This window comes from Podarcis pityusensis (genome assembly GCF_964106645.2).
Source record: "Podarcis pityusensis genome assembly, chromosome: 12".
In the NCBI taxonomy this organism is placed as follows: Eukaryota; Metazoa; Chordata; class Lepidosauria; order Squamata; family Lacertidae; genus Podarcis; species Podarcis pityusensis.
This window is the reverse complement of record NC_138037.1, coordinates 19,271,751-19,298,823: the sequence shown is the minus strand read 5'-3', so window position 1 is coordinate 19,298,823 and position 27,073 is coordinate 19,271,751. Positions and strand designations below refer to the sequence as shown.

Below are 27,073 nucleotides of genomic sequence, written 5' to 3'. Positions count from 1 at the left end.
GGATCCAGCCCTGGGGCCTTAGTTTGCCTACCCATGAATCAAGAGATGTGTTTTTGTGAAAGCTTCTAGCACAATGCAACATCCTTTGGCTTAGATGAAGAAGAAGAGTTTGGATTTGATATCCCGCCTTTCACTCCCCTTCAGGAGTCTCAAAGCGGCTAACATTCTCCTTTCCCTTCCTCCTCCACAACAAACACTCTGTGAGGTGAGTGGGGCTGAGAGACTTCACAGAAGTGTGACTGGCCCAAGGTCACCCAGCAGCTGCATGTGGAGGAGCAGAGACTCGAACCTGGGAGACTACCGCTCTTAACCATTACACCACACTGGCCCCCTTAGTTACAACAGGCTATCTGTAAGCTGAAATAATTACATACTGCTGCCCCTTTTACTCCTGCCTCCTTCCACTTCTGTTGGTGTCTCCTTGTGTTGATTTTAAGGCAGGAAAGTGTCATGCATATAGGTGATCATTATTATATTTTAGTTGTCTCAAATCTATGGTCAGATGCCCTACGTTTTGCGTGGTTAAAGGCATGTCATCCCTGACCATGCTGTCTGGGGGCTGGTGGGAGCTGGAGTTCAGCAACATTAAGAGGACCAGAGATTAGCCAGCCCTACATTAGAATAATTTGTGGACAGGTGTTAAGGTTTCCCAACCAAAGTATTACTGATTTAACAGCACATGTATAGAAGAAAGCATATTCTGGGCTTTTTGGAACAATGCACTCCAACTTTTGTTCTTTTCCTTTTCTAGCAATAAGCCTCACCTCCTTCCAACACCTTACTCACACCTTCCATAGTAGTTCTTTTGGAAATGTACCTTGAAAATTAGAATACTTTACAATGAAAGTGCAGAAGTTGCATTTTTCACCTATTCAAGTCACGTAGGTCACATTCTTATACACACTCAATTTATGAGCAGATATACATAGGAGTGTACTATCAATTTCAGCATATTGATGTGGGAGAAAGATCCTGCCTACAAGGTAGCTGAACTAGCAATACTGAGTCAAAGTACTTTATTTATCTAATCTCTCACAGTAGCAATTAAAGGTTATTCTGACCATCATCTCTATTAGCATTTTTAAAAATGCACACATATGCAGACCCACCCTAGGCTGGTGCCACTGTGTCAGACAGAAAATCAAGGAAGCAAATCATACCCTTTAATACAGGGAGCCTCAAGTTCATAATCAATATTGCACTGAATGCTAGTTCACTGAGCTACACACCACATGTTCCAATGTGCCGCAGCACTAAACTTGCACATGATGAATTAGTAGTAAAGCAGCAGCCATGCAGTTAATTGTTAACTCCTTAGTAGTGTGAATTAGCGCATAGCTAATTCCTCCAGACAATGCCAAGAGGCATTGATGAGCAGCTGCTCACTTCTGCAAATGGGTACACAGAAAATATTAACAAATGGCTTTTTATGCACTCCAGTAATACATTCCAGTACTGTAGTGCAAGAGCTGTACAACCCTCAGGATGATTTTTTATATTTAAAAAAAACACACAGAAAAATGCATGCTATTTTCCTTTCTGCCACCTCTCCCAAGTGGGCATGATTTGGTTTTGATCTTTATTCCTTGCATTTCTCTCCAAGCTCCTCTTGTCCCCTAGAGGAACAATGCTTGCCTTGTTTCCATTCAGTGACCTGATGCAAAGATTAACATGCTTGAGTGGCTGTTCCACTATATTCCATTGTGCTCATTCCCTTCAAGGGGTGATGCTGTTGGGGCAGCAGGACTGGCCTTCAGTCACCATGCAGGGCACAGTGGCTCATTTGATTTTGTCATTTAACCACACACACACAGAGAGAGATCAATGTGGCGAGATACAGAAAGCCTGAAACTAACAAGCAGCTGAAATGTGTTACGCTAGTTGTGTCTGGAAAGGATGTTTGCTATGCATTGACGATGTAGTGTAAGCTCAATGCAGAGTGAGAAAAAACATGCGACCTGCCATCTTTGTGCAGAAACTAGCACGTCCCAATGTTTCAGCAAACAAAAATGCAATGGCTGACACAAATATCTTTATATATGTAAATTCTCAGAGTGCCAGTACTCATGTGGCCAAAACAGTACCATCCACATACAATGGGATGTATCAGCAATCTGGGGTGTGTATGTATTCCCATGGTTTGAATACAATACATTTATTTAGAATGTCCACTTTAGTAAGAGTTTTCCAAATAGCAGGAATATTGACTGTACATTTTCCTAAGACATCAATATGCACTGACATACTTGGGGTGGAATTCAATGTTCTAATCACTTCATCTGGCAGCGTCCCAGATCCCATGCACCACCTTCCCAAAAGCCCAGTGGCGCCTTCCTTACCAGCTTCTAGGAAGGAGGTGCAAGGGCTCTGTGAGTGTCCCAGAAGCCGGTAAGGAAGGCACTGCCTTGCTTACTGGGGGTCTGGGAAGGTAAGTAGCTCCCCACTGGGGTGGGGTGGGGACAGTTTTGGGGTTCCTGACTTTGAACAATTTTGCATTTGCAAAGGAACACCCCCCCAACATAACAGAACCTCTGTATAAATGGCAGGCCCACTGCATTTTAATTAAGACTGGGATACAAGAATGCTAAATGAATAAAATATTAGACAGCACTGCCCTGCAAGTTGTGCTATGCTTCCTTTTGGTCACAAGTACCAATTTCCAATATGAAGCAAGCAGAACAGCTGCTACTTAATTGACACACATTTTTGCTCAATTTTGGCATCCGTCTCTGAATGAGACCCACAGTAGAAGCAAAGTCAGCTGTTGGCAGAATCAGAGGGAGATATCCAACAGAGTCGTCCCATTAGAGCAACATATTCTGCTTGCACAATGGGACTTGGTCTCCTGTCCCCAAGTGTCTGCCTCCCCGCAAATCTGCTCAAGGGTTCCTTCATTCCTCCAGAGCATATGGGAAGTCACATGGAGAGGAAGAAGACATCCCATTCTGCAAGCCAAAGTCATTGCACTAACAGGATGATTGCATTAGATACAACCCAGAGTATTAAGTTACACACCACAGCAGGCGTGGAAGGAAGGCATTGTGTTCATTAGATTTAACACCAGCAAGGTGTCTTAAAGCAAGGTGTTTGGGCCTGCAATTCCACCCCTGATGCTGCAGTGGCTTCTTAGAGCAGAGGTTGTAGGGTTCCTTCCAAAGGACAGCAGATTCAGCTATCGCATACTTGACATGATTAGAATTTAAACTGCTGCAGCAACTAATTTTCCCCACAACCACATTTGGCCAGCACAGCAAGAGCACCTCAAACTTATTGATCTAATAAAATCTATAGAATGCTTGTAATAAAAACTCTTAAGCCGTTGGAGAGAACTGAGCATCTCAAACTTTTCCCTGTCATAGCATTAGCATGCCAGGAAAAGCCTCAGCTGCTTTTTTTCTGGTCTGCCACGCTATTATTATGGGTACTGCAGCCATATCCCAAAAGGGAAGGGAACTGGACACCTCTGCTCACCTTGACTACAGGCATTAGCTGTAGCTTAGAGATAGTATTCTAAAGATCTAGCACAACTGAGGGACTTTCAAGGTCTTTTGGAGAAAGTTTAGCAGTTTGCAAGGCTCAGTGTTTTGTTCCCATCCATTATTTACCGTCTCCAATTAGAAGAGAGGCGGCCACGAAAGAAATGCTTTTTAGTTCTTAAATAATTTAATCAGCTTGCTCCTTCTTTGACTACTTCCCCAAAGATGCTGCCAGCATTAAAGAAAATTCTGTTTCTATGGTTACAAAGACCTGCTTCCAGATAAGTTATTATAATCAATAAAACATGCCAGATGCCTCTTGAGGCACTTTGACTAACATGTACAATACGGATCTTAGGGAAATTTCATTAGCTCTGCTAAAAGACGAACTCTGTTGGGCTCCTACACTCCTTCAACTGTCTCAATTTGAACTGGTCAATATAAGAAATACAGTGGTACCTCAGGTTACATACGCTTCAGGTTACAGACTCCGCTAACCCAGAAATAGTGCTTCAGGTTAAGAACTTTGCTTCAGGATGAGAACAGAAATCATGCTCTGGCAGCGTGGCAGCAGCAGGAGGCCCCATTAGCTAAAGTGGTGCTTCAGGTTAAGAACAGTTTCAGGTTAAGAACGGACCTCTGGAACGAATTAAGTACTTAACCCGAGGTACCACTGTACATAACTTCAAGAATGGCTGCCTGAGTTCGCTCGTTTTTATTTTCCCTTCTCATCCCAATTTCCTTTTGTGTGGTGTGTTCTAGACTATAAAACTCTGGGTAGGAACTAGCCTTTTGTTATTTTTCTACCGTATTTTTCTGTGTGTAAGTCGCCCCCATGTATAAGACGTTCCCTATATTTTTAAACCCAAAATTAATAAATTAAGTTTAGGTGTGTTTTTTTTTGGGGGGGGGGAGGTCACTTCTGGCAATCACTCACCCGCCTGCCCGCTACTGCCGATCGCTTGCCACAGCCACTGCCGATCGCACACCCCGCCACAGCCAATTGTCTGCCCGCCCACCGCCAGCAACAGCCTCCCACCCACTTGCCACAGCCACTAATCACCCGCTCAATCGCCGCTGCCAATCTCCTGCTTGCTGCTGCCATTAATCGCATGTCCCCCCCCCCTGCATTCACTATCTGTATATAAGATGACACCCAATTTTTGCCTATTTTTTTGTAACAAAACCATTGTCTTATACACGGAAAAATACGGTAAGTCACTCATGAACTGGCAGGTCAACAGGGAGGAGGAAGATCCTAGCGGGGGGTGTAAACAGGACTGGGACAGACTGGGCAAAGCAGGGGATGGGGAAGGAAGTACTCACAGGGTGACAGAGGATGGGGGTAAATGCACAGGAACCAGAGCAGCAGACCCCATCAGCAGTCAGAGGGGCCCCTCTATCCACAAACACAGCAGGCTCTGAGGCGTAGGGAACAGCAGAAGTGATGCTCCAGGAGGCTGAGACAGGCAAGGGCCCAGAGCCCATCTCTCTAGCTGACTAGGTGGAGCTTGCTAGCTGTGGGAGGTGGTGTGTGATTCCTCAGCTGGAGGAGGCTTGGAACAGGTGAGGGTCATCTGCCTCGTCAAGCCCAGATGCTGCAATCAGCATGCAAAGTACAAAAGGAAGCAGAGCTGGGGTGCTGTGATTGAATAGCCCTGGTGATATAATTCCCTCCAATTAGAAGCTAGACTTGTCGGTTACAAAACAATTCTCCCTCTCCCCAGCATTTTCTTCTTTTGGCAACCTTGGAGGGGAAATACTTCAGCTTTTTGTGGACCCATTATCTGCATTTTTTAAAAGTCCAAATTGCTTCGGAAATCCAAACTGTTAGCAAAACTACACTTTTTAATCACAGTGAAACAAGATTTACCGTCTATTTCCATGTACAAGATGCCCCCAGGTATAAGACGACCCCTATTTTTTTGAACCCAAAATTAAGAAAATGAAACCCTAAAATAGAAGTGAAAATCTGGATGATTGGCGGCAAGCTGTTGATCTTTTTGGGGGCGATTGCCCTCAAAGTTTCCAGCATGAGGGGCATGCAGTGCATGGTGTTGCAGAAGCAAAGGCAGCGACTGGGGCACCACACGCTCCCCCTCGGTGGCAGCTCCTGCTGTGGGGAAGCAGGCTCCCCAGGAAGACCAGGGGGAAGGCAGCGGCCGCTCTGCGTCCGGCCATGCTGTCAAGCAAACTGAGCTGAGGAAGGTGGTGAGCGGGCTGGGGGCAGGGTGGGAGTTTGAGGGGGAAGAGGAAAAAAAGAAGGGCAAGGAGAGGTACACTGAGGTATACACTCAGCGGCGGCAGCTGCTCTCAATCCAGTGGTCAAGCCAGTGGGGGCTTCAGGAGAGCCAGTCGTCAGCATGCAGCCCAGAAGTGGGGGGGGGGGAGAGAAAGGGGGGAATGCAGCAGGAGGGATCGCCTCAGCCCGCCCAAGCCAAACTCCCGGACATATGCTTAAATATTTTAAAAAATCCCCCAGATGCCCATGTTCCATATACAAGACGACCCCCAATTTTAAACTAATTTTTAAAGCAAAAAACCTCATCTTATACACGGAAAAATACGGTACTTATTCTACTTGGCAATGAAATCAGAGTCCAACAGCCACTGCAAAAATTATCACCTGGCTGCTCCTACTCCAAATCTGATAAACATCCTATTAGTTATTGCAAAAAATCACCTCCCACCTTACTTTGCAAGGAGCAAAGAACAATTGCAGACATGTCCTTGTGATGCACAAATGAGTAAGACACCAAAAGATTCCTGAAGCATCTAATCTCTGACCATTTGCACTTTATAAAATGCATGTTTTCAGGCTGGTTTCTCTTCACACTGAAGTGGAAAGCAACATTTATGCTGCCATTCCTCACCTTCCTGCTTTTCAGTCAATAGCTCAAAGACTTCCAGATTGTTAATAGAAGTGATTGTTGCACCTCCTAGTGGCGAATATTTTTAGATGAATTCATTTCTGTTCACTAAGCCAGTTGGTTAAGACGTAAGCCATTAGTTCTACCACAATATCTGGAAATGAGGTTTAAACATATTTGGATACAGTTGGAAGAAGGGTACACACTAAAATGTACAGGTTGACTAGCAAACAAAGCATGAGTCTTTTTTTGGTGTGGAAGTCAGCTTTCCAAAGTAAAAAAGTAGGACACCAGAGCCAGCCAAAAGCACGCTGCTTCTACAGCAATCTACATTACTCCCCTTCAAGCTATTCTGACAAAGCTATCTAGGCTGACTCATGTAAGGTCTTAATCAGGCCTGAGGCTGACTTTTTAATTATAAAAATAAAGGATATTTAAATGCAATTATTACACTGGCAAGATGAGATTAAGAATGTAGGACTTCACTTCCCCAGCTGGTTCACGCATGATCTGGGCATGCACATGGAAGGGACAAGGACTGAGTTTCAGGATGACATCCCTGCATACACAACAGAATACATGTATCAATATGAAGTACCCATGCAATACATTATCATCCAGGCAACTTGCAAGGGTGGGGTGTATCCATGTTGAAATGGTATACACAGACATCTAAGGTTGAGTCCTTCTTCCTATGGGGAAAAACCCACAGTGTATAAACTGGCCTTTAATGGGAAAATTGTGAGCTGACTGATGAAGCCCCCTTCCAAAATGCTCATGCTCAGTATAGCACCTCAGTACAATATATGGAGATACATAGGTAGAAAAAACAATGTCATCCAATGGCTACGACCTTAAAAGGTTATATAGGTCTCAATGAAGTTCACTAAAATTCAAAGATTTTCTTTATTTAAACACAAAAACATTTACAGCATGCAGGTAGTTAAAACTATATGGCATCTTCTCCAAACCAGTTATTCTTAAATGCATTCTCATGCATTGAGAATACATAACTGTTTATTCAGTGGCAGATCCTTGCCACAGGCAGACTCTTGTCATTTCAGGTCTAATTTAAAGTAGTTAATCAGTAATGTTATGCAAATAATTTAGTTTATCTCCATGAATAAATAGTCTTCTTTCATGTCATTCAATTCCTGTCCTAAGCCATTTTTAAAAAAATAGCCTGGAGGAATAAAAATTCAAGAACTGTAAATTGGAACAGTAACGCATTTAAAATTCTATTGCAGATTGAAGATTCTAAATTTACAAAACCAAAAAATTGTCCTGTCCATGCAACCTACCATAGGAGAGCCAAAGAACATAGGAGTCCTTTTGAAAGTTTAAGTTGCAGTTCTTGGTAAACTTCATAAAAGGTTAAAATAAAAAAGCTTAGGTATAAAAAGGATGTACATGTTGAGCTACATGCTAGTTACAGTTTATTTAACTGTTTAATTACACAGCCATGTCAGCACCAAAACCCGTGATACATTACTTACAGGAATGAAACTAACGTAAACAGCCATGAGAAAATATCCTGCTTCATTTGAGTAACTGCCAGGAAACCAGATTGAACTGTGTAAACCAAATCCAGACTGAAATTGTATGGCTATAGTTGAGAAACTGACATAGGCCAATGCAACTGAAAACACAACTTCAAGCACTTAACAGAGATTCCTTCTCCACCATTTTCCCTTTATACAAGTCCCCTCTTATTTCATCTTTTCAGTTTGGAGTGTTTAATTCAAGCACAAAAGAAAGAGGTTTATCTTATGACAATTCCAAACTAACAAGGGTCTGGCTGATTAAAAAAAGAAAAAGAAAACCCCTGTCTCTAAAATAAATGTATTAAAAAAGACACTAATAAGAACTTAAGGTATTGGGGGGGGGGTTGTCAGTCAATTTTTTCTATTACTAGGCTCCGTCTTAATACAAATATTTCAATTTGTACAAAAGATAGTCATAAAGTTCTACAGAAAACCTACCCCCACCCCCCGGCAAGTGCCTGTGAATGTACTTCAGTATAATATAAAACTGGCATCAACTTACTCTGGAAAAGCAGTTATTCAAAATCTCTCAACTTTTGGAAAGCATTTTCTTTCACTTCCTACCAGTCAAGTGACTGTAATGAGAAAACCTTTCAAAGCCTTTGGGCAATATCGAACAGTAACTTCCCTGTCAAAGGTGTTCTTTGAATTTTGTGGCATGTCGTTTCAAGTGCTTTTTGCGGGGCAAAACTTTAAACTTGGTCTCAAAACTTTGCAAAAATAATGATGATGATAATGATGTCCAACAGGATTGTTAGAGAAAAACACATTTACAGAACTCTAGATTTACAAATAAGTTACAGTACAGTTTCAGTGTAGCACAATTTCCATATCCATCCTACATTTCTGGCCATTTTATGCACTTTCTTTCCCCCCTTTATTCACTTGGTTCCACTTATTCAATCAATTCATTCTCTTAAAGTCAAATTTGTGGTTTGAATGAAATATGATGCACTGATAATACAAGGGGTTCTACAGTGCCCCGATTTCTCACTGGAAAAGTTAACCAAATTTATCCAGTTCTGGTGACCAATTAACAGGCTTATCAAGATGAAGCAGAATGTTTTCACCTCATCACACTATTCTGGGTATAATCAGGAACAGGACAGATGAAAAGTCATTGCCAAAGTCTTTCCATGTAAACTTACATTTACTACTTGTTATACAGTATTAACTCATTAACCTGATAACAGATTTAATCAAACAGTTAAGCAGCCTCGTCAAAAAAGGAAAATTTTCAATCCACGTTTTTTTGAGAGACTTCAGTGCCTAAGGGCAGTCGTCATAAGCACACCTCAGTAATTGCAAACTGTACACATAATTTTAGTCTTATGCTCTATACAGCCATCCAGGCAAACTTAATGTACAGTGCTGCTCTAATTCAAGAGTGGGTCAAGTAGTGTTATTAAAAGTGGTAAAATTAAAACTTTACTTCAACATTGTTCCACAATCCCTAAGACCATTAAATATACATAAATTAAGCTAGGAAATTTTAACTAAGATGTTGCTTAACATACATTCAACTTGGCACAGTGCAGACTAAATTTAAGACGTGAAAGACAGATCAGGTAATGAAAAGAGCTACGTTTTAAGTTACACGTCAATTTCCCAAGAAGAAAGTTTTTCCTAGTTTTGTTTGGAGTCAATTAGCCAAATTTGTAGAATGAGGAGAGCTGTACAGACCAGTATAAGTTTATACAATTTTCAAAAAAATAATCCTACAATCCCCAGGGAGAGACAGATAGACGTCACTGTCACGGAATGACTCTCATTGCGCAATATCCAATCCTCTTCATGCTGTGTAGCTTTCAGCATCTAGAAAAAGCCAAAGAAACTTATGCATACATAGAAAAATAAGTGAACAAAATGTTCACAATTTTATTTTACTCTAAAAATTGTGAGATTTACACAATTATTTTCATCTACATTTACTCACTGAAAACTAGTCACCATTTAAGTTTGTGCCACAATTTCAGTAGAAGATGCTGTACCAGACCTAATACAGAATTAAGGTATCAATGTTTTTCTAAATGCTAACTTGTTTAGCAATCATTTTTAATTAACGCCTTACTCTATTTATCACTAGCTTTACATCTTACTCCCCTGGTTTCTTTGCAATTAATCTTCCAATCTCAACTCTGTCTTCCTTAAAACCCATGAATTCTGGTCTTTCTTTAGCCTGTTCCTCAGTTTATGTACTTTAATTTGGAGGCAGCTGAACTGGATTTACCCCAGTAATACTGAATTAAAAGTATTCCTCTCTTATCCTCAACGTTCCTTATAACTTACCGAAAGCCATCCTGGTCAGACAGGCAACTGCAAACACTATTTAGTTGTGGTACGGCAAACTCAGCTGGGGGTGGGGGTGGGGCGGGACAATGTGTGGAACATGGTAAGCTATTCTGGAATCTACTTGGTTCTGAACTAATCACCGTATTTTTTGTTCCATAAGACGCACCTGACCATAAGACACACCTAGTTTTTAGAGGAGGAAAACAAGAAAAATAATATTCTGAACGAAACAGTGGATGCATGATTTTTGTGGTTCATGCTGTGGCCACATACGTGATATGTGATTTGACGGTGAGTTTGGGGTGACCCAATGCAAAAATTCAGAGGATCCATGTGGATCCGTGCTTTGTAACCACATTTTTGTGCCACTGCGGCCCCACTAAACAGTGGATGTGTGATTTTTTTTGGTGCAGTCTATAGCCATGGACATGCTATATGATCTGATGGTGAATTTGGGGTACCCAATGCAAAAATCCTGAGGATCCATGCGCTTTTACCTCCCCTCTCCCAGGCAGCCTCCTTTATAGCTAGCGTCCCTTATCTCCCTCCTGATTGCTTTCCGATCAGCTGCTCAGTGGCTTCGTTTCAACCCCCCCTTCCCTCGTTTGCCTTACGTGTCTTTTCCTTAGCTGGAGCAGTTTTTTGCTCCTCCTTTTCTTCTAATTTCTCTTCTCATTGCTTGTTTTAGCATTCCTGTCTACTCTCCTTGCAAGTTTGCTGTCTTTACCTCCCCCCCCCGGCAGCCTCCTTTTCCCACAGCCTTATCTCCCTCCCTATCACTAGCTGCTCAGCTGCTTTGCTTCAACATCCCCATCCCTCTTTCTAAAAAAAAAAGAAGAAGAAAAAGCACAATCTGCTTTTCGCCCCTGGGCAATTCGGCTGCAGGGACCACAAATTGGCTCCATAAAACACACAGACATTTCCCCTTACTTTTTAGGAGGAAAAAAGTGTGTCTTATGGAGCAAAAAATACGGTAGTTTCACACAGCGTACTTGTTCAACTGAAGTTGCCCCTAATCACAAATACTCATATGGACCTGGACTCTTATCCAATACTGTATTCCCTATTTTCCTTGAAACTGCCAAACATTTTAAACTGAAGACAGGATATTAAATGGAATAGACAAGTTAACTGCTAACCTTGATAATGTAAATTCATGCCTTCTCCTGCCGTGCTCCGCCTCCACGTAGGGCCACTGGCTGGCTGTTTTGAGTAAAAGCACCTCCCCCACGAATTGCACTTGGATGAGTTGGAGAAGCTGCTGGATGCTGACCAGGGCGAATAGGTTTAGCTGCATGAAACAAATGCAAATGTTAAAGGTAAAGCCAAGTCAATTTTTAAACAATTCAGCTGTGCTGGTTTATTGATACTTCATTGTTATTTTATTTCCAAAGGAATATGCATGTTTGTTGTTTTTGCTGCAAACTTAGTCTTGTAGTAACTTAATGACCAAAAAAAAGTTATTATGGTACAAACTTTTGTGCATCGTGGTTATTTCATACATCTGACCAAGCAGACTCAAATCAGTGTAAGTTTTTGCCAATGAATGCGTTAACTCTTTTAAGGAGCCAAAGATTTTGCAACTCTTATTGTTACTAATATTTACTATGCTGCCTTCTAAGCAAGTTTTCTTTAAAAAATGGGTTATCGGGGCAGGAATCACCTAACGTGCCCTTTCAGCAGAAGCCCTGTGCAAGGTTATCTGCTTGCTCAATGGGACTTTCCCATCCCTCTCCTCCCACTGTGTGCCCCTGCAATTGGCTCAGAGGGGTCAGAAGAACCTTCAAAACAGTGCACTGGGGGAGGAGGGGGGGAATTAACCTGGCTGGCAAGCTGCAGGTCCGCATGGATAGAACGCTTATAATAATGTTGAATTCCACCCTAGATCTATAAATATTTCTTGCTCCTATAACAAACACCCAACTGTGATGAAATTCTGAAACTATCATACCCATTCCATAACTGTGCAAGAATACAAGTTACAAATTTTATGTCCTGTAGTAAGCATCCTGATTTGTTATTTTTTGATACCACTCCATAGTGATTTGATTAAAGTATTTTGATTTTACCTGTAGAAATATTTCTATTCTGAAAGGTGGAATATGCATATACATAGCTATAACAAAACTTATTATAGTATGCAATACTAACAGGATCAACAACCTGCACATATTAAGCTTGTGAAAGTTTCACTATAACATGTGCTTGCACTCCAGAAGTATCTAAATCCCAAATTGTACTACTTCAAGCAACTAATGTCCTAATTTCCAGACTATACAAGTAACAACTTCAGATAATCTGGTCAATGGACAAATCAATAGAAGTTATGGATATGCAAGTGATCTACCACCATTCTAAGATTCAGGTGTAGCACTAAGTGACCTAAGAACAAGGGATCAATAATTGAATTCATGTCATACTAGCACTGTTAATGCTCCCATTTTATCTACTAACCAATCTGCGCAGAATGTGCCTTTCTGATCATGTTCTTTGACCTCACAGCTTCCTTAATACGATCTACTTCCTGTTGGTAACGCTTGCGATCACGAGATGCATTCTCTTTGGCTTCCTTTAGTGCTGACTCCAAAGCTTTAACTCGCTCAGCTGTAGCTCTAAGTCGTTTCTCCAGTTTCGGAAGCTCACAGCGAAGATCTGCATTATCACGTACCAGCTGTGGGTAGAAATATATGTTTCATATAGAGCTATGTTAAATCTGGACTATGGGAATTAAAGCCTTTGCAAATCCTTTCACTCCATAGTTACTTTGAACAGCACTTTAACTAACAAAGAATTCAAGGTAAAGCATCCAGAATAAAAAAAAATCTTTCCTCAGAGCTAACAATACCTAAATTTTCCATGGTAATAATAGCCTCATTGAGAGACATGGGTGCAACTAATTGCTGCAATGTTTCTTTGGGATTCTCTAGGCACGCGAGTGGCGCTGTGGTCTAAACCACTGAGCCTAGGGCATGCCGATCGGAAGGTCGGTGGTTCGAATCCCCGTGATGGGGTGAGCTCCCATTACTCAGTCCCAGCTCCAGCCAACCTAGCAGTTCAAAAGCATGTCAAAGTGCAAGTAGATAAATAGGTACTGCTCTGACGGGAACGTAAACAGCATTTCAGTGAGCTGCTCTGGTTTTGCCAGAAGCGGCTTAGTTATGCTGCCCACATAACCCGGAAAAACTGTCTGCAGACAAATGTCGGCTGCCTCGGCCAGTAAAGCGACATGAGTGCCGAAACCCCAGAGTCATTCACGACTGGACCTAATGGTCGGGGGTCCTTTACCTTTACCTCTTTTAGCCTTCTTTTCTTTTCTACTGCATGACTAGATGTAGTAGGATGTTGGCAAGTCATATGAAAGAAAGCATGGCAATCAAAGTTGTTAAATTTGGCCAAAGAGTTCTTGATTTTTACTCAGTAGCACGTTTACTTAAATAGGGCAACTTGTGGCAACTTTAAGAGATAAAACGTGTGAGCCAAAGTATGTACAGCATGGATAAGCTTTTATAAAGCCATGGAAATAGATCAGATATAAAAATATATTTCAGTTTACCTGTTTGTGGACTTTTGTGAGCTGTTCAAGATTATTCTCAAGAAAAGAAATCTTCTGTTTCTGGGCAGCACTGCCCCCTGTGTCATCTGAGTCAATCTCTGCACTCTATGGCGATAAGACAGGCAATCTGAGTTTCGATCCCCATGGAATTAGTACAAAAAATAGCAAGAGTTTCTAAAATGAAGAAGAACTGGGCATTACCTTCTTAACTCTGGTAGCCAAATCTTGAACGAAGAGTTTCCTAAGATTGTGCAGGGTCTGAAGTTCTTTTGCCTAGGAACATAAAGATGGCAAACTGTAGCATTTTTAGGTGATAAATTCAAGAATCTGAAAGATACTTTCTGAAGATTTAGCTTACCACAGTCTCTTCTAAGCCTTTCAAGTCTTGTCTTGCTTGTTCTCGCCTATCTTGCATAACCCTAAAGTGAACAAAAATGTATTACCTACGATTCTTCCAGTATCTAGCCCAAAGTAGAATAGTTCAAATCATCTATGAAGCATGAAACATCACACATAGACAGCTGCTTCCACTTTTAAAAACAGAACTATAAAATAAAACTTTCATTGGACAAACAATCTCTGCCCACATTCTGAAGCCCAGAAGTGCTAGAATGAAGTAAGTCTCAATAATTTGGAGGCCACAACCAAAAGAGGAACAGAGTATACCCACTGTATTTTAACATGTGGTGCTGACAATGCACAATGAAACAGGCAACTTGTATCTTACGTGAGGGTTCAGTTCTGGGGGTACACGAGTATATGCAAAATCATGTAAAGCCCAGAACCCCTTGAATCACCCCCCCTCCCCGATGGAGGGCTGCTTGCTTGGCTTCAGGAAAGAGGCACAAGGGCCTTGCCAGAGACATCGCCTCCTTCTCAAAGCCTAGGAAGTGCTTGCCCATCTTTGGAAAGCGGTGGGAGGGATCTAGCCCTTGTGCCACCTTCCAAGAGCCAGATAAACCTACAATCACAGCTTTGTGCAAGTGTGTGTGTGTGTGTGTGTGTGTGTGAGAGAGAGAGAGAGAGAATGAATGAATGAATAAATAAATGGAGAGTGTGTTTCCTCAGCTCTCCAATTATTTATTTATTTCACCCCCAAACTTTGCAAAGTTGTGATTGTGTAAGTAAGATATACATGTAAGATGAAAATTATCTGTAATGTGATTCAAAACTGACCAATTATGCTTCAAACAAAGAGTACATTTTTAAAAGCCAACTAACCTGTTGGCTCAGGAGGATGAAGGGTTATTGGGGAAATGAACTTTTATTTTAGTTTTGGGAGAATGAGAAAGAACGATGTGTGGAACTTCAAATGCTGAGCAAAGCATGTGAAAGCGGCTGAAATGGAATTAACCTTCCTGGTCACTTTATAAACATGGAAGTGGAGAGTAAATATTAGATGTGCCTCTTTCACTTCCTTCCTCCAACTCTTTATATATAATTTATTAAAATGCTGAGCTCATCAAGAACAATATTACATCTATCTTTACACAGGACAGGGGGAAACTATGAAAAGGAACTTCTAAATACAGAATGTTGCAAATGTATACTATAAACTGTCTATATACTAAGACTAATGGGATTTTGAAAGACAGATATTGCATTATTCTGGTTTGCTAGAATGCACTTTAAAACAAAACCTGTACACGCATTTTGAACAACTAAATTAATACTTACATCATACAACTTATATAGCCTCTATCTATGCTTCAAACATCCAAGCATGTCCATATTTAAAACTTATCCTTCCAATTTCATTTCAGTAAATATTGATCTAAGATCTAAATCTGCATCTAACAGCTCTTGATTTTTGAGAACAGATGCTATTACAGTCGTTGGGAACTCCTATAGCAATACATCAGACTTCCTAATTAGCTTTTATTTTTTAAAATACCTTTCTAAAAGTTGCTAATGTTCATTCATAGGTAAATTACATAGGCAAAAATTATGGAACCTTTCTGCTCAAAACAGTATGTCAGCATGAATACACTGTGTCCACACATCAAAGTTTGATTTGACCAACCATATTGCCCACATTATTGTTCTTACTTACGTTAGTTCATGCAGTTTCCTGCTTTTATCTTGATCGGTAGCTTTCAGTTTATCATGTTCAATTCTGAGTCGTTCCTGCTCAAGCATCATCTTCTGATTTTGACTAACACAGAATAAAAAAACATGTAATTATGATGTGAGAGATTTCCACAAAACCAGCACTTCAATCTTGTGACATATTATTAGTTGCCAAAACATGCACATTAGACTGGGATGGGATCAGATTAAAAATTCTGTTGGAACCCACAGTGTACCATTAGAATTGACAAACAATTCTAGAATTGATAGCCAAATTTAGAAACCCTCAAAATAAAGCCTTTCTAAAAACACCATGTCAATACTGGAATGAATTTTACATTTTTGGCATTAACATTAAGCTCCCATCTCATTAGGAAAGAAAGGTGCAAAATGAGCCATGAACCAAGGCTTACAGTTACATAAAATAAGGATATTTCTATTCTTGTTGAGGTACACTGCATGCCTGAACACAGGCTGGATTTTTATGTAAATAAATGAAAGTGAACAACACATTTATAAGACTTAGGCTGCAATCTTAACCCCATTTATTTGAGAGAAAGTCCATCTGAATTCAATTTACTTCTGAATACACATAGTAAGAACTGCACCGTTAGAAGTTTTTTTTTTAAAAAAAGCTGTTCTCTGCCCTCCCACAAAGACACGTGCAGTAGTTGCAAAACTTACTCTTGCAGTTCAGTAATTAGTTTCTCCTTCGCCTCAACCTCATCTCTGAGACTGCTAATCTGCTTCTGATGAGTCTCACGGTGACTTTGAATCTGCTGCTCAACAGCTTGCTAAAGAACCAAATATTCTGATGTTACATCATCATAAGTGATTGCATTTTTGAAGAAACTAATTTTGAATTATTGATTAAAACATATCTGAAGTTTACTTGCCTTGACTTCATTTGCTGTTTGAACCTTGTTTAGATGCTCCTTCTCCATTTCATGAACTTTTTCTAGTGAAGAAAAGAGCATTTAGTTAGAGGACACAGACAAATTTACTGGATTCGCTACCTCAGACTGTTGCAAGATCATAGCATGCCACACCTAAAATATTATGCACCTTACAGAAGAACATAACAACTGTACAGGATCAGACCAGTGACCTATCTTGTCAGGTATCCCAATTCCAATTATGGCCAAGTTGATGCCTCTAGGAAGCTCTCAAGCATAACTTAGCAATGTAACGTTTTTACGGAACTCTTTTTGTAAGTGATCAAAACACTTCACAGGTACATTTAATCCTTACATACACAGCATATTTCTTAGTATCTTCCTCATATTACAGAAGTGTGAGACAAACAGCTTGCTGAAGACCAGTTCACAGTTCATGCTCCTTAAACATTAAGCATATAGTAAAGCAATTAATACCTTGTGCTCGAAGTTCGACTAGCTCATCATTAAGCGAATCCACAGACTCTTCAAGCTGTCTTTTCTTCTGTTCCACATTCTGAAGGTACTCTGTAAGTGACTTAATCTTGGCTTCATGCTTTCAGGGTGAAAACAAGAATTGAAATTATAGAAGCTACATGTGAAAATAAACTTAAACAGCTTGTGAACTTCAGTTACATTGCAAGACTAGGATATATATCTGTAGAAGCATATACTGAAGTACTATATATGGAACTGCATATCACAAGCTGCAGTCATTTAATTCTCCAAAATAATGAAGTTTGATCAATTTCTCTATCTCCACTAACATTTAAGGTACAACTAGCTTGCTTCAATATTAAAAAACTTCAAGAGTAAATGTTCTTTACATGATGTGGGCTGACATGGTAGCAAAATCCTATACACTGCCCAAAATATGAAAGCCAGTTACTGACACATTTGACTTCTAGCTGCCTTTTGAAGTTGCCAAGTGGTATTGAAAGTAGTTTGCATCTGATATAGCTCTTGCCTTTGTATACTAAGCATGAGACCCACTATATCAGCAACCTTTGGAAAACTAGTACAGTGGTACCTCTGGCTACAAACAGGATCCATTCCGGAGCCCCGTTCGCATCCTGAAGTAAACATAAGACGCAACTGCGCGTCTGCGCAGGTCGTGTTTTGCTGCTTCCGCGCATGAGTGTGACGTCATTTTGAGTGTCTGCACATGCAGCTCCGTTACTTCCGGGTCGCCGCGGAGCACAACCCGAAAATACTTAACTTGAAGCTACTTCAACCCAAGGTATGACTGTACCTAAAAGCATCCAGTTACTAGATGTACATTTCAAAACTCATCCTGAAAAGCTGCTGAAATGTTGTAGCCCAAATTAGTCATGCACAATGTGGAAAATATATGAAAGCAAAGTGAACTGCTTATATTAACCAGTTCACTCTAATGCTTATTGGTCAAGCAAAAAACAATTCCTATTATTTCCAGTGTTCAGGCTGTGACAGTCATTGTTTCGGCAACTAAAATGGGATAACTCACACACAAGAAGGAGGTATCAGGAGATTTGGGGCTTGCAGAAGTACAAGAAAATGTTTAGGAAAACCTCAAAAATAGCTCCATGAGGACTGACTGCTGGAGGGGAACAGGGAAGGGGGAATGGAACGGAGCAGCTGGACTTCTGAACAACAGCACTTCACAACAGTACATTTTGTTGTAGGTTCCACTTGTGATGATTATAATTTAAGAAGTGCACTTTTACTTACTTATAAAACACATAGCTAAGAATGGAATCAAGAAGCAAAAATGACATTAACTGGCAGAGCCAAACCATTTCATTTACCTGTGAGATACGGAGCTGACAGGCCGCTAGCTCTTTTTCATTTTCTTCCATTTTCTTATTGCTCTCTGTCTGTGTACTTTCTAACTGCTTACACCGTTTTACCATAGTTTTCACTTCGGATTTCATTTTACTGATGTAGAGCCTTGCAACTGTGAATTCCTCATCTATCATGCCAGTTCCTTCTGGTTGCTGAGGAGGAACAAGTTTTTAGTTCAAAACATTTTTAATAGTAGAAAATCATGTGATACATTCACAGTTCAATATATTATTCAGCAAATAGATCTATGTGCATGCCAGATGACTTACCTGTATAAAGATCAGCTTTAAACTAGGATTGTGACAAAATGACACCTCCCGTCACAACAAATGTGCACTATTTTTGCATATTGTGAAGGTCTATATAAACAGAAAAGGCAGGAGCAGTTCTTGCCAAACTAGGCAGTGAGCTCCACAGGGCAGGGCCTGCCACACACTAAATGCTTAGTCTCTATGGGGTGTGGAGAATCACCAGAAGTGCCCAATCAGGTTTTTAATGACCCTCAATGTACTTTGGGCCAAATTATTTAAGGGTTCATGAACCCTGAAGCAGAGTCAGCAACCAGTGCAGCTCCCTCAGCAGTCGAGTTATATGCTTCCAGGAATCTGTTCCTGTGAGGAGTCTGGTTCAAAGAAACTGCTGCTGCCACAACTAAGCAAGCAAGCAACCAACCCACCCACCCAATCTTTTCCAAATACCCTGCTTCAAATATTTGCTTGCAAATTAATCAAGGTTACTACCATTTTAGGGAAGAGGAGCCCATGACAGCCATTCTTTATACTGTAATTCTAAGCACCAGATACCACAACACTCACTCACGCGCGCACACACACACACTGTCATGGTTGTTTTAAATGCTTGAATGGTACAGAAGATACAAGGACAAGGAAGCACATGCTTAATTTACCTATATAACATTTTTTAAAAAAATCTCAGGAGAATATAATATAGCTCAACTTACCTTCACATCATTATTTCCCACAGCAATTCCTATTTCTGCAAGATCTTTTAGAAGAGATGCCATCATTTCTGTTGCTCGTTTTTTCTGGTGATTGGTCATTTCTTTAAGTTTCTGAAGTTCTGTATCTATACTAGCTAAAGTTACCTAGAATGAGAGAAGTGTGGATCAAATAAAGAACATATGCCAGTAATAATATGAGTATGTGTATACTTACCCAGAAAACAATTTAAATAACCAGCAACAGCCAAGATATCTGTCAATCTCAAGAACATCAGTAGAAGCTGAGGTGGGGGAATGGATATCCTTAACCAAAAGGAGTGGCCTTTTCTACAAATACATGCTTTCCAAAGTGTAGTGTTATAAATAATAGTAATGTCAATAACCTTCTAGGACAGAAATGGGAATCTGTGGTCATCTAAATGTTGCTGGACTACAACTTCCAACATCCCTGACCACTGGCCATGCTGGCTGGGGCTGATAGAAGTTGGAGTCTAACTTACTCCTGATGCTGCCCTAGGTAGATGCAGATACTATGGTGTGTTGCACAGCTAGGGAACGGAAATCAGACAAGACAGAGCAAGTCCACTGTGTTACACACGATTACATTGAGCCAACCACATGGGGATCTCAAGACAGGATGACAAACCTTGAAATGTACATGTTTGTTTACAGTTGTTAACCTTCAATTTTTTAATCAAATTGTGTTAAAATCTTGTCAGAATATAATGCTGTATGAATATAGAATCCTACAATTGTACAGTTGGAAGGAATCCAAAAGGTCATATAGTCTAACCCCCTGTAATGCAGGAACCTCAACTAGATCATCCATGGCAGATGGGCATCCAAACCTTTGTTTAAAAAGGCAGGAGAGTCCACTACCTGTCATGGGAGCCATTGTGTAGCAGCTTTTACTGTCAGAAAGTTCTTCCTGATGTTTAGTCAGAATATCCTTTATTGTAACTTGAACATTGAGCATATGGCATGTAATTATCTTTTTTAAAGCCCAATGAGAAAAGAGTTTCAGTTCATTAATAGTTGTAAAACCATTTGGACTGGCAACCAAAAAAAGGTGGTTTCTTACCGATTTCTGATTCAGCTCCTCACTAAGCATCTCATATTCTTTTGCCTTGTCTTCCACTTCCTGAGACTTCTGATCATAGTTGACAGCCAGCTCCTCAAGGGCTTGGAGAACTTCTTTTACCTCCTCCTTAGAGGCATCATTTTCAGCTTGAAGCCGATTTAGTTCAGCTTGCATATTGTCTTGGTCCCGCCTGGTAGATGCTAGAAGCTACACACAAAGGTTATGTTAGTTGTGTTTTTTAAAGCAGTTGTTTCCCAGACTGTAAAAACCATCACAATTTGCTCATTTAGAAATCTTTATGTAATTAGCTGCTTCTGATATTTATAATGTTGTTGAGCCCCACCTATACCTACCTGTAACTTCTGAGGCCCTTCTAAAGGTACCTTGCACCAAATAGAGAACGGCATTTTCATCATTAGACCCCCGGCCATCTTTCCTGTGTGGTCTTTCCAGCATCAGGTGATGAGCTTTAGATTTTCCCAGACTTCTCAATCTCTTAATGATTTATTGGATATTATATTTGGATATAATATTTCTTGAGTATTAACAGCTGTGACTATTTAGTGCTTTTTATTTTTGCATAAGTGTTCTTAACTGTTATTGCAGGCCACATAGAAAGCTTTTGTGATCAGGAAGCACATAAATATGGTAAGAAACACCACATTTCCTTTAGGCTGTAACTAAGCAGCGTACACCAAATTCAATAAGGACACTGACTACTCCTTTAAATCCTGGAAGGCAATTTTGTGATTGACAGTGGTGTCCCTGAAGACACTATACAGAATAACAGAAGCCCTTTTGAAATCAGTAGCCTGATCTCAGCCTGATTTCTGAAGTGTAGCAGTTACTTTTTTGTACTTCAGTAACAGTATTATTCCTAAGAGCAATGCTAACTTATATACTATTAATTCAGTGTCACTTATATACATTGCACTTTTTTTGCTCTGTATTCTTGCAACATGCAGAATTAACTAGAAGATCAAAACTCACCTCTTCCTGATCCAACATCTGTGTTTTTAGCTTTTCTACCAATTGGCTCTGCTGATTAATTTCTTCATCCTGAATTTTTAAAGAAAGAAAAATGTGCTCACTCTAGAATTCATTAAAAGTGTCACAGATTGTTATGGGTTGATCCCGCCACAAAATTTAAGAGAACAGTCAAGATCCAAAACACTTTGTGAATAATTCTGCACAAGAGGTCTTTGGGCATCTCCTCATGCCAAATGGAAATCCCCTTTTCAAACTGAACTGACTGATATGGCACAGAAGTTTTGTTCTGTAACAAACAGAAAACCACAGGAGTCAAGAATGCCACTGTATGTGCCCAAAAGATTGGGTATGGCCAAAAGACCCCAAAAAACTTTTCCATAAGGGAGGGTAAAAACTTTTCCATAAGGAGGACAAATTTATTTTCAATTCATTAACTTTTAGCCACTGTAATTTTTTATGCCAACTTATTGCATCCTTAGCATGATTTTCATGATCTCTCTACATGATCATGCTTAGCAACGAAGTGCTAAAATACAGTTAGGTTACAATCCTAAATACAGTGCCTGGCAGTAAATCCCTCTGAACTCAATAGGGCTTATTGCTAAGTAGACATATACAGGATTGCACTATCAATTTCAGATCTTAGGCTGGCAATTTACTCTTAACAAAAATAGCTATCTACTCAATTACATTAATGAAACAATTTGATTTCTGATAAAGTATGGCAGTTCTTCGTTTAAAGTACATTAAAATTTAAAGACATACCTTGTCATCTAGCTGTTTGTATAATTTAGCTATTTCTTCCTCACACTTTCTCCTTTCAGCATCAGTAAAATTGCCAATCACTCCAATAGTAGCAGTTGGAGTTTCATTAGTAACAGTAATATCCTTATCCACTGCAAATGCTTCCAAGTTGGCCTTTTCTTTGTCAAACTGCTCATCAACAGGCACAGTCTCTCCTTTAAAACAAAATTACCAAATGCATCTTGTTTGAAATATCTTTGCAAACTAAGTCAACATTAGGTCACCTCAGATAGCATGAGAATTTCATTGAAAATTGCTATTTGGACACAAAATACGAGTCCACTGGGTTGAATACTGCAGCTGTGATATTATCAATAGATATGATTTTATTAAACACTAGTCTACCTAATTGTATCAAAGCAGTGTACAATAAAAACAGCAAAAAGTAGCAGATACTTTCAAAACAAAGCTAATACGATACAAAATAGATACTCATGGCAACAACCTATTAAGCCTATTGTAACAAAAATATCTTTGGCTGTTTCCGGAAAGTACAGATAGTGGACACCTGTTGTACCTTGACAGAATTGCTATTCTATGGAACAGGAGCAGCCATAGAATAGCTCCACACTGTGGAGTGGGCTCCTGGGGAGTTTGGAATGTGCAGGAGACATATGTTAGTACCAGAACCTTAAACTTGTCCTGGTAGCAGAGTGACATGACAGCCAGTGCAAATCAAGCCAAAACAGTCCCCTCAAGCCAAAGTGTTATATGCTGACACTATTTTGTCTCCACAAGCAACCAAGTCACCATGTTCTGCCCCAGCTGCAGCTTCTGTTCCAATCTCAAGAGTAGCCCCACAAATAATGCAGTTTTTTAAATACAAAGTTATTAGAACTTAAAGGTCCTTAATGTAAAGGATCTTTAAACTGATCAATTGTCACAAGAACATTTAGCCTCAACACTAAGCTGGGAAAAAATCTTGCAGTATTCCAGTACCCACAGGTCTGGGATTTTTCCAGCTTTGCGATCAAGACTTTAGATTAATTTGCTGTACGGTGACCAAAAGTGGAATTTACTGCCACACATTATAATAATGTATAGCTAACACGGGTTGTGAAGATCTGTGACATAACTCACCATTACGCCATCTATTCAGCTCATTCTCAAGCCACTGTATTGTGTTGCGAAGTGTCTTGTTTCTCTCCTTTTCCCTTTCATATTTTTTCTTCCATTGTTCTGCAGTTAGTTCTACATTGACACATACTGTGTTCTTGATAGTTTTGGCTCTATAAAGGTAAAGTACATGTTTGCCATGCTAACTGAATACAGGGTTACTAGTCAGCTCACAAGGTAATTAATTTTTTCTGTATATAATATTTTAACTTTGATCTACAGCCTAAAGACCTTTTCTAAGTAATTAAACTATCCTCCATATTCCACGCACCCACAATTTCAGATACAGCTGCTATACTTTCTTTCCTTAGAACATCACATTTAGACACCAAGTTCATTTTGCATGTGATTCAGGCAGAGACAGAAGCACAAGGCAGTCATACAGCACGAAACATTAACCTTAAATGTTATCTGCAACTATAACTTATCTGCAGATAAGAGTAAGCTAATCTGCAACTAATAAACTTAGGGTTAGGTTTGGGGTTATGTATTGTTTCCCACAAAAAACATTCTGAAGCAATTTACAATCAAGCAAAAGTTAAATAATAATACTATCATTGGTGCTGCCCAAATTCCAGGGGAAGCAAAAACATTTTTGCCTGGTACCATAATGATGACAGGTTTGACACCAAGCAGGCCCCCTGGAATTCCTGACCCATAAACAGAGAATGCCTATTTCTTACCCGTACTACAGAGAAGACTCACTCTTTCATAGTCACCCTCTGGACCTGCTTTAGAGTTAGCACACAGAGAAGGCATCAAATGATATCTCAGGGCCCAGGCAGGTTCCTATTCAGAGAGGTGGCCATATAGACATAGTGCCCTTTAACTATATAAGGCTTAAGTTAAAGGTCAAAGCCAGCATTTTGATCTGTGCCTGAAAACAAATTGGCAGCCAATGCAGTCAGACCAGAACTAGTGTTATATGTTCCCATCTTCTTGTTTCAGTTAAAAATCTAGCAGACATCCTTTTTTGCACTGGCTGTAGTTTCTAAGCCATCTTTAAGGACAGTTCCACAAACAATGAACTGCAGAAGTCTAACCTGGAGGTTACCAAAGCACAGAAGTCATGCTATCACTGTCAATATAGGAGTAAGAGACGATCAGAATTAGAAGGCACTCCATGCCACTGAAGCCACTTGTGCCTGCAAAGACAGTGTTGGATCTAAGAGTACCCCAAACTGCACATCTGCTCCTTCTAGAAGATCGTAACCCCATCTTGAACATGACACATTTCACCCATATGAACAGAGGAACTGTCCACTAAGTGTCCCAATCTGAACATCAGTTTGTTGACTCATCCAGACCATTAATGAGTCCAGACACCAATTCAGCAAATCAAACAACGTCAACAATGACTCTGCAAGGCAATAATGCATCAATCTCCAATAATATATTCCAGAAAGCACATCATCAATCCGTTTGTAGAGCTCTATAGTGACTTATATTAAGCAAAGCATTACTTGCTTTCAATAGCATATTGGCTGTGGAAGACCTGCTGGCTTTTTACACTTGGATTGGGAGGGAGAGCCCAACTTCAGCTACAAAAGCTGAGGCTGCTGAACAGATTCTTGCGCTGGGGTGTTGTATTTGGGGCGGGGGATTGTGGGGGATGGGTTGCTGATGTTTGTTTTTTGTATCTTTATTTTAGATATTTTTATTTATGTGGAAATGGTTCAATTTGGTTGTGCACTTTTTGATGTTTTATTATGTATGGCTACCTTTGTTATGTTTGTAGTTATGTATTTTTTCACACTGTAAGCCACCTTGAGCATATGGAAAGGCAGCATACAAATAAATTGATGTGTGCATGTATATAGCATGCACATGGACAATCATTATGAACAGCAGCTTACTAGAACTTTGTGGGAAGTCTACAGTTTGTTTCCATGGGTTCACACCTTGGGCTGTGCTCTACAAGTTAGTTTTAACCTCATTACTCACCTTTGACCAAACAACAGGGTAGATTTTGTTTCAGATTCATTATAAGATGATGGAGAGCAGCAAATAACAATTGTGGTTCTACAGTTGCCACCTAGTGAATCTTGAAGGATTCTGGTCATTTTACTATCACGATATGGAACATAATTCTGCAAAAAAGAAAAAAGGAAAAAAAAGATGGCCTTAACTTGATTTATAGAACTATTTTATGAACTAAGCTTCTACATATGCATTTTGCTTTGTAAAGCTAAAGCAGTACCTAATATTTTTATGTTCATTAACCAAGAAAGCCTGAACTTCTATATAGCATATTTTTGGATAATACAGTATACATATGGTTGATTCGCCCGTAATACTAAACCATGGTTTGGCACTATGTGAACGAGCCTACTTGAGTCAAACACTGAACTTACACACTTTTCTTCAAAGCCCTGTGAAAGTGGAACATCAGAGTTTAGCTTCACTTTTAAAGGGTCCTAGTTTAGTTTTAAATTCAGGCCAGAGGTCCTGGTTTAAAACAAACCCTGGTTTCATTTCAAGCCAACTTCAAACCATAGGTTCAAAGGCTGGCTTGCTAAACTAACCATAACTTTTGAAACTAGGATCTATGGTTCAAATGCCATAAAAGTGAAACTTAACTTTGCTAAGTCCTCCTTATGGCCTTCTTCAAGGAACAAAGGGGAGGAGGAAGTGTCCAAGTCTGACACACTGCTCAGACTCATTCAGGCACTTCTGCTTAGTGCTAAACCATGGCCTAGCATTACATGCAAATGTGGCCCATGTCACATAAATGCTGCTGTGTATTTGACAACTACAAAATCACTGAACACTTAATCTGCTAAACTTCTTCAGATATGTATTGTGCTCATCCCCTGATGAGTAATTTCATCAAATGTTTTCAGAATAGAAATACACTTACACTGTTTTCAGCTAAAGCAGAAATGACATTTCCAAGAGCCGATAAAGACTTGTTGATGTTCTTAGCTTCATCTAGCACAGCACCTTCCGCTCCAGTTTTACTAACCTGCAATAATGTAGGCAGTTGTAAGAAAGTTTAAACAAATAAATTTTACAACCCCCTGCCTTGGTTCAAAGAAGCCTCCACACTATGTAATGGACTTTCCTCATACCCCCTTCCCACTGAAACCCCTCAACCTCCTCCCCCTGCCAAGCTTTTATGCATTCCAAATGATATAAAAATTATACTCAGTTAGTAGATTGAATTAAATAAGGTTTTAAATCTTGTGCAATTTGTTCAAGACAATAAATGGATTTTCATGAAATTGTAAAAAAAATAAAAATCCCTGAGTGCCAGCATTCTTGTAAGTGAAAGCAATTGTCAGACTCTTGCAGACATTTTAATTTATACTACTGAACCCATGTAAGAATATAATATGTAGTCTCCACATGAAATAGCTGCAGCTGCTAAGGTCTCTGTTAAATTATTATGACTATAGGGCTCAACTACTAAACAATCTGCAGAGGGAAATAGGAACTGCAAGATGACAATCAATTACACTCACTCTCTTGTTCAATATACCGTATTTTTCGCACCATAGGACGCACCGGACAATAGGACGCACTTTGTTTTAGAGGGGGGAGAACAAGAAAAAAAA

General features: G+C 39.9%; 1 protein-coding gene across 1 annotated transcript in view; it reads right to left on the bottom strand.

The window, feature by feature from the left end:
* Nucleotides 1–7,238: 7,238 nt before the first annotated feature.
* KIF5B (kinesin family member 5B) overlaps nt 7,239–27,073 on the bottom strand; it is a 36,544-nt gene continuing 16,709 nt past the window's right edge. Inside the window, exons 9-26 of the mRNA XM_080975332.1 lie at nt 26,377–26,481; nt 25,461–25,606; nt 23,481–23,629; nt 22,362–22,555; nt 21,597–21,665; nt 20,607–20,813; nt 19,526–19,669; nt 18,528–18,716; nt 17,179–17,296; nt 16,698–16,763; nt 16,490–16,595; nt 15,789–15,890; nt 14,094–14,154; nt 13,937–14,008; nt 13,736–13,840; nt 12,637–12,853; nt 11,322–11,473; nt 7,239–9,705 (exon numbers count right to left, since the gene is read on the bottom strand). Coding sequence (XP_080831458.1) covers nt 11,337–11,473; nt 12,637–12,853; nt 13,736–13,840; nt 13,937–14,008; nt 14,094–14,154; nt 15,789–15,890; nt 16,490–16,595; nt 16,698–16,763; nt 17,179–17,296; nt 18,528–18,716; nt 19,526–19,669; nt 20,607–20,813; nt 21,597–21,665; nt 22,362–22,555; nt 23,481–23,629; nt 25,461–25,606; nt 26,377–26,481 — 2,187 coding nt within the window. The 3' untranslated portion in view covers nt 7,239–9,705; nt 11,322–11,336. The remainder of the gene's footprint in view (nt 9,706–11,321; nt 11,474–12,636; nt 12,854–13,735; nt 13,841–13,936; nt 14,009–14,093; nt 14,155–15,788; nt 15,891–16,489; nt 16,596–16,697; nt 16,764–17,178; nt 17,297–18,527; nt 18,717–19,525; nt 19,670–20,606; nt 20,814–21,596; nt 21,666–22,361; nt 22,556–23,480; nt 23,630–25,460; nt 25,607–26,376; nt 26,482–27,073) is intronic.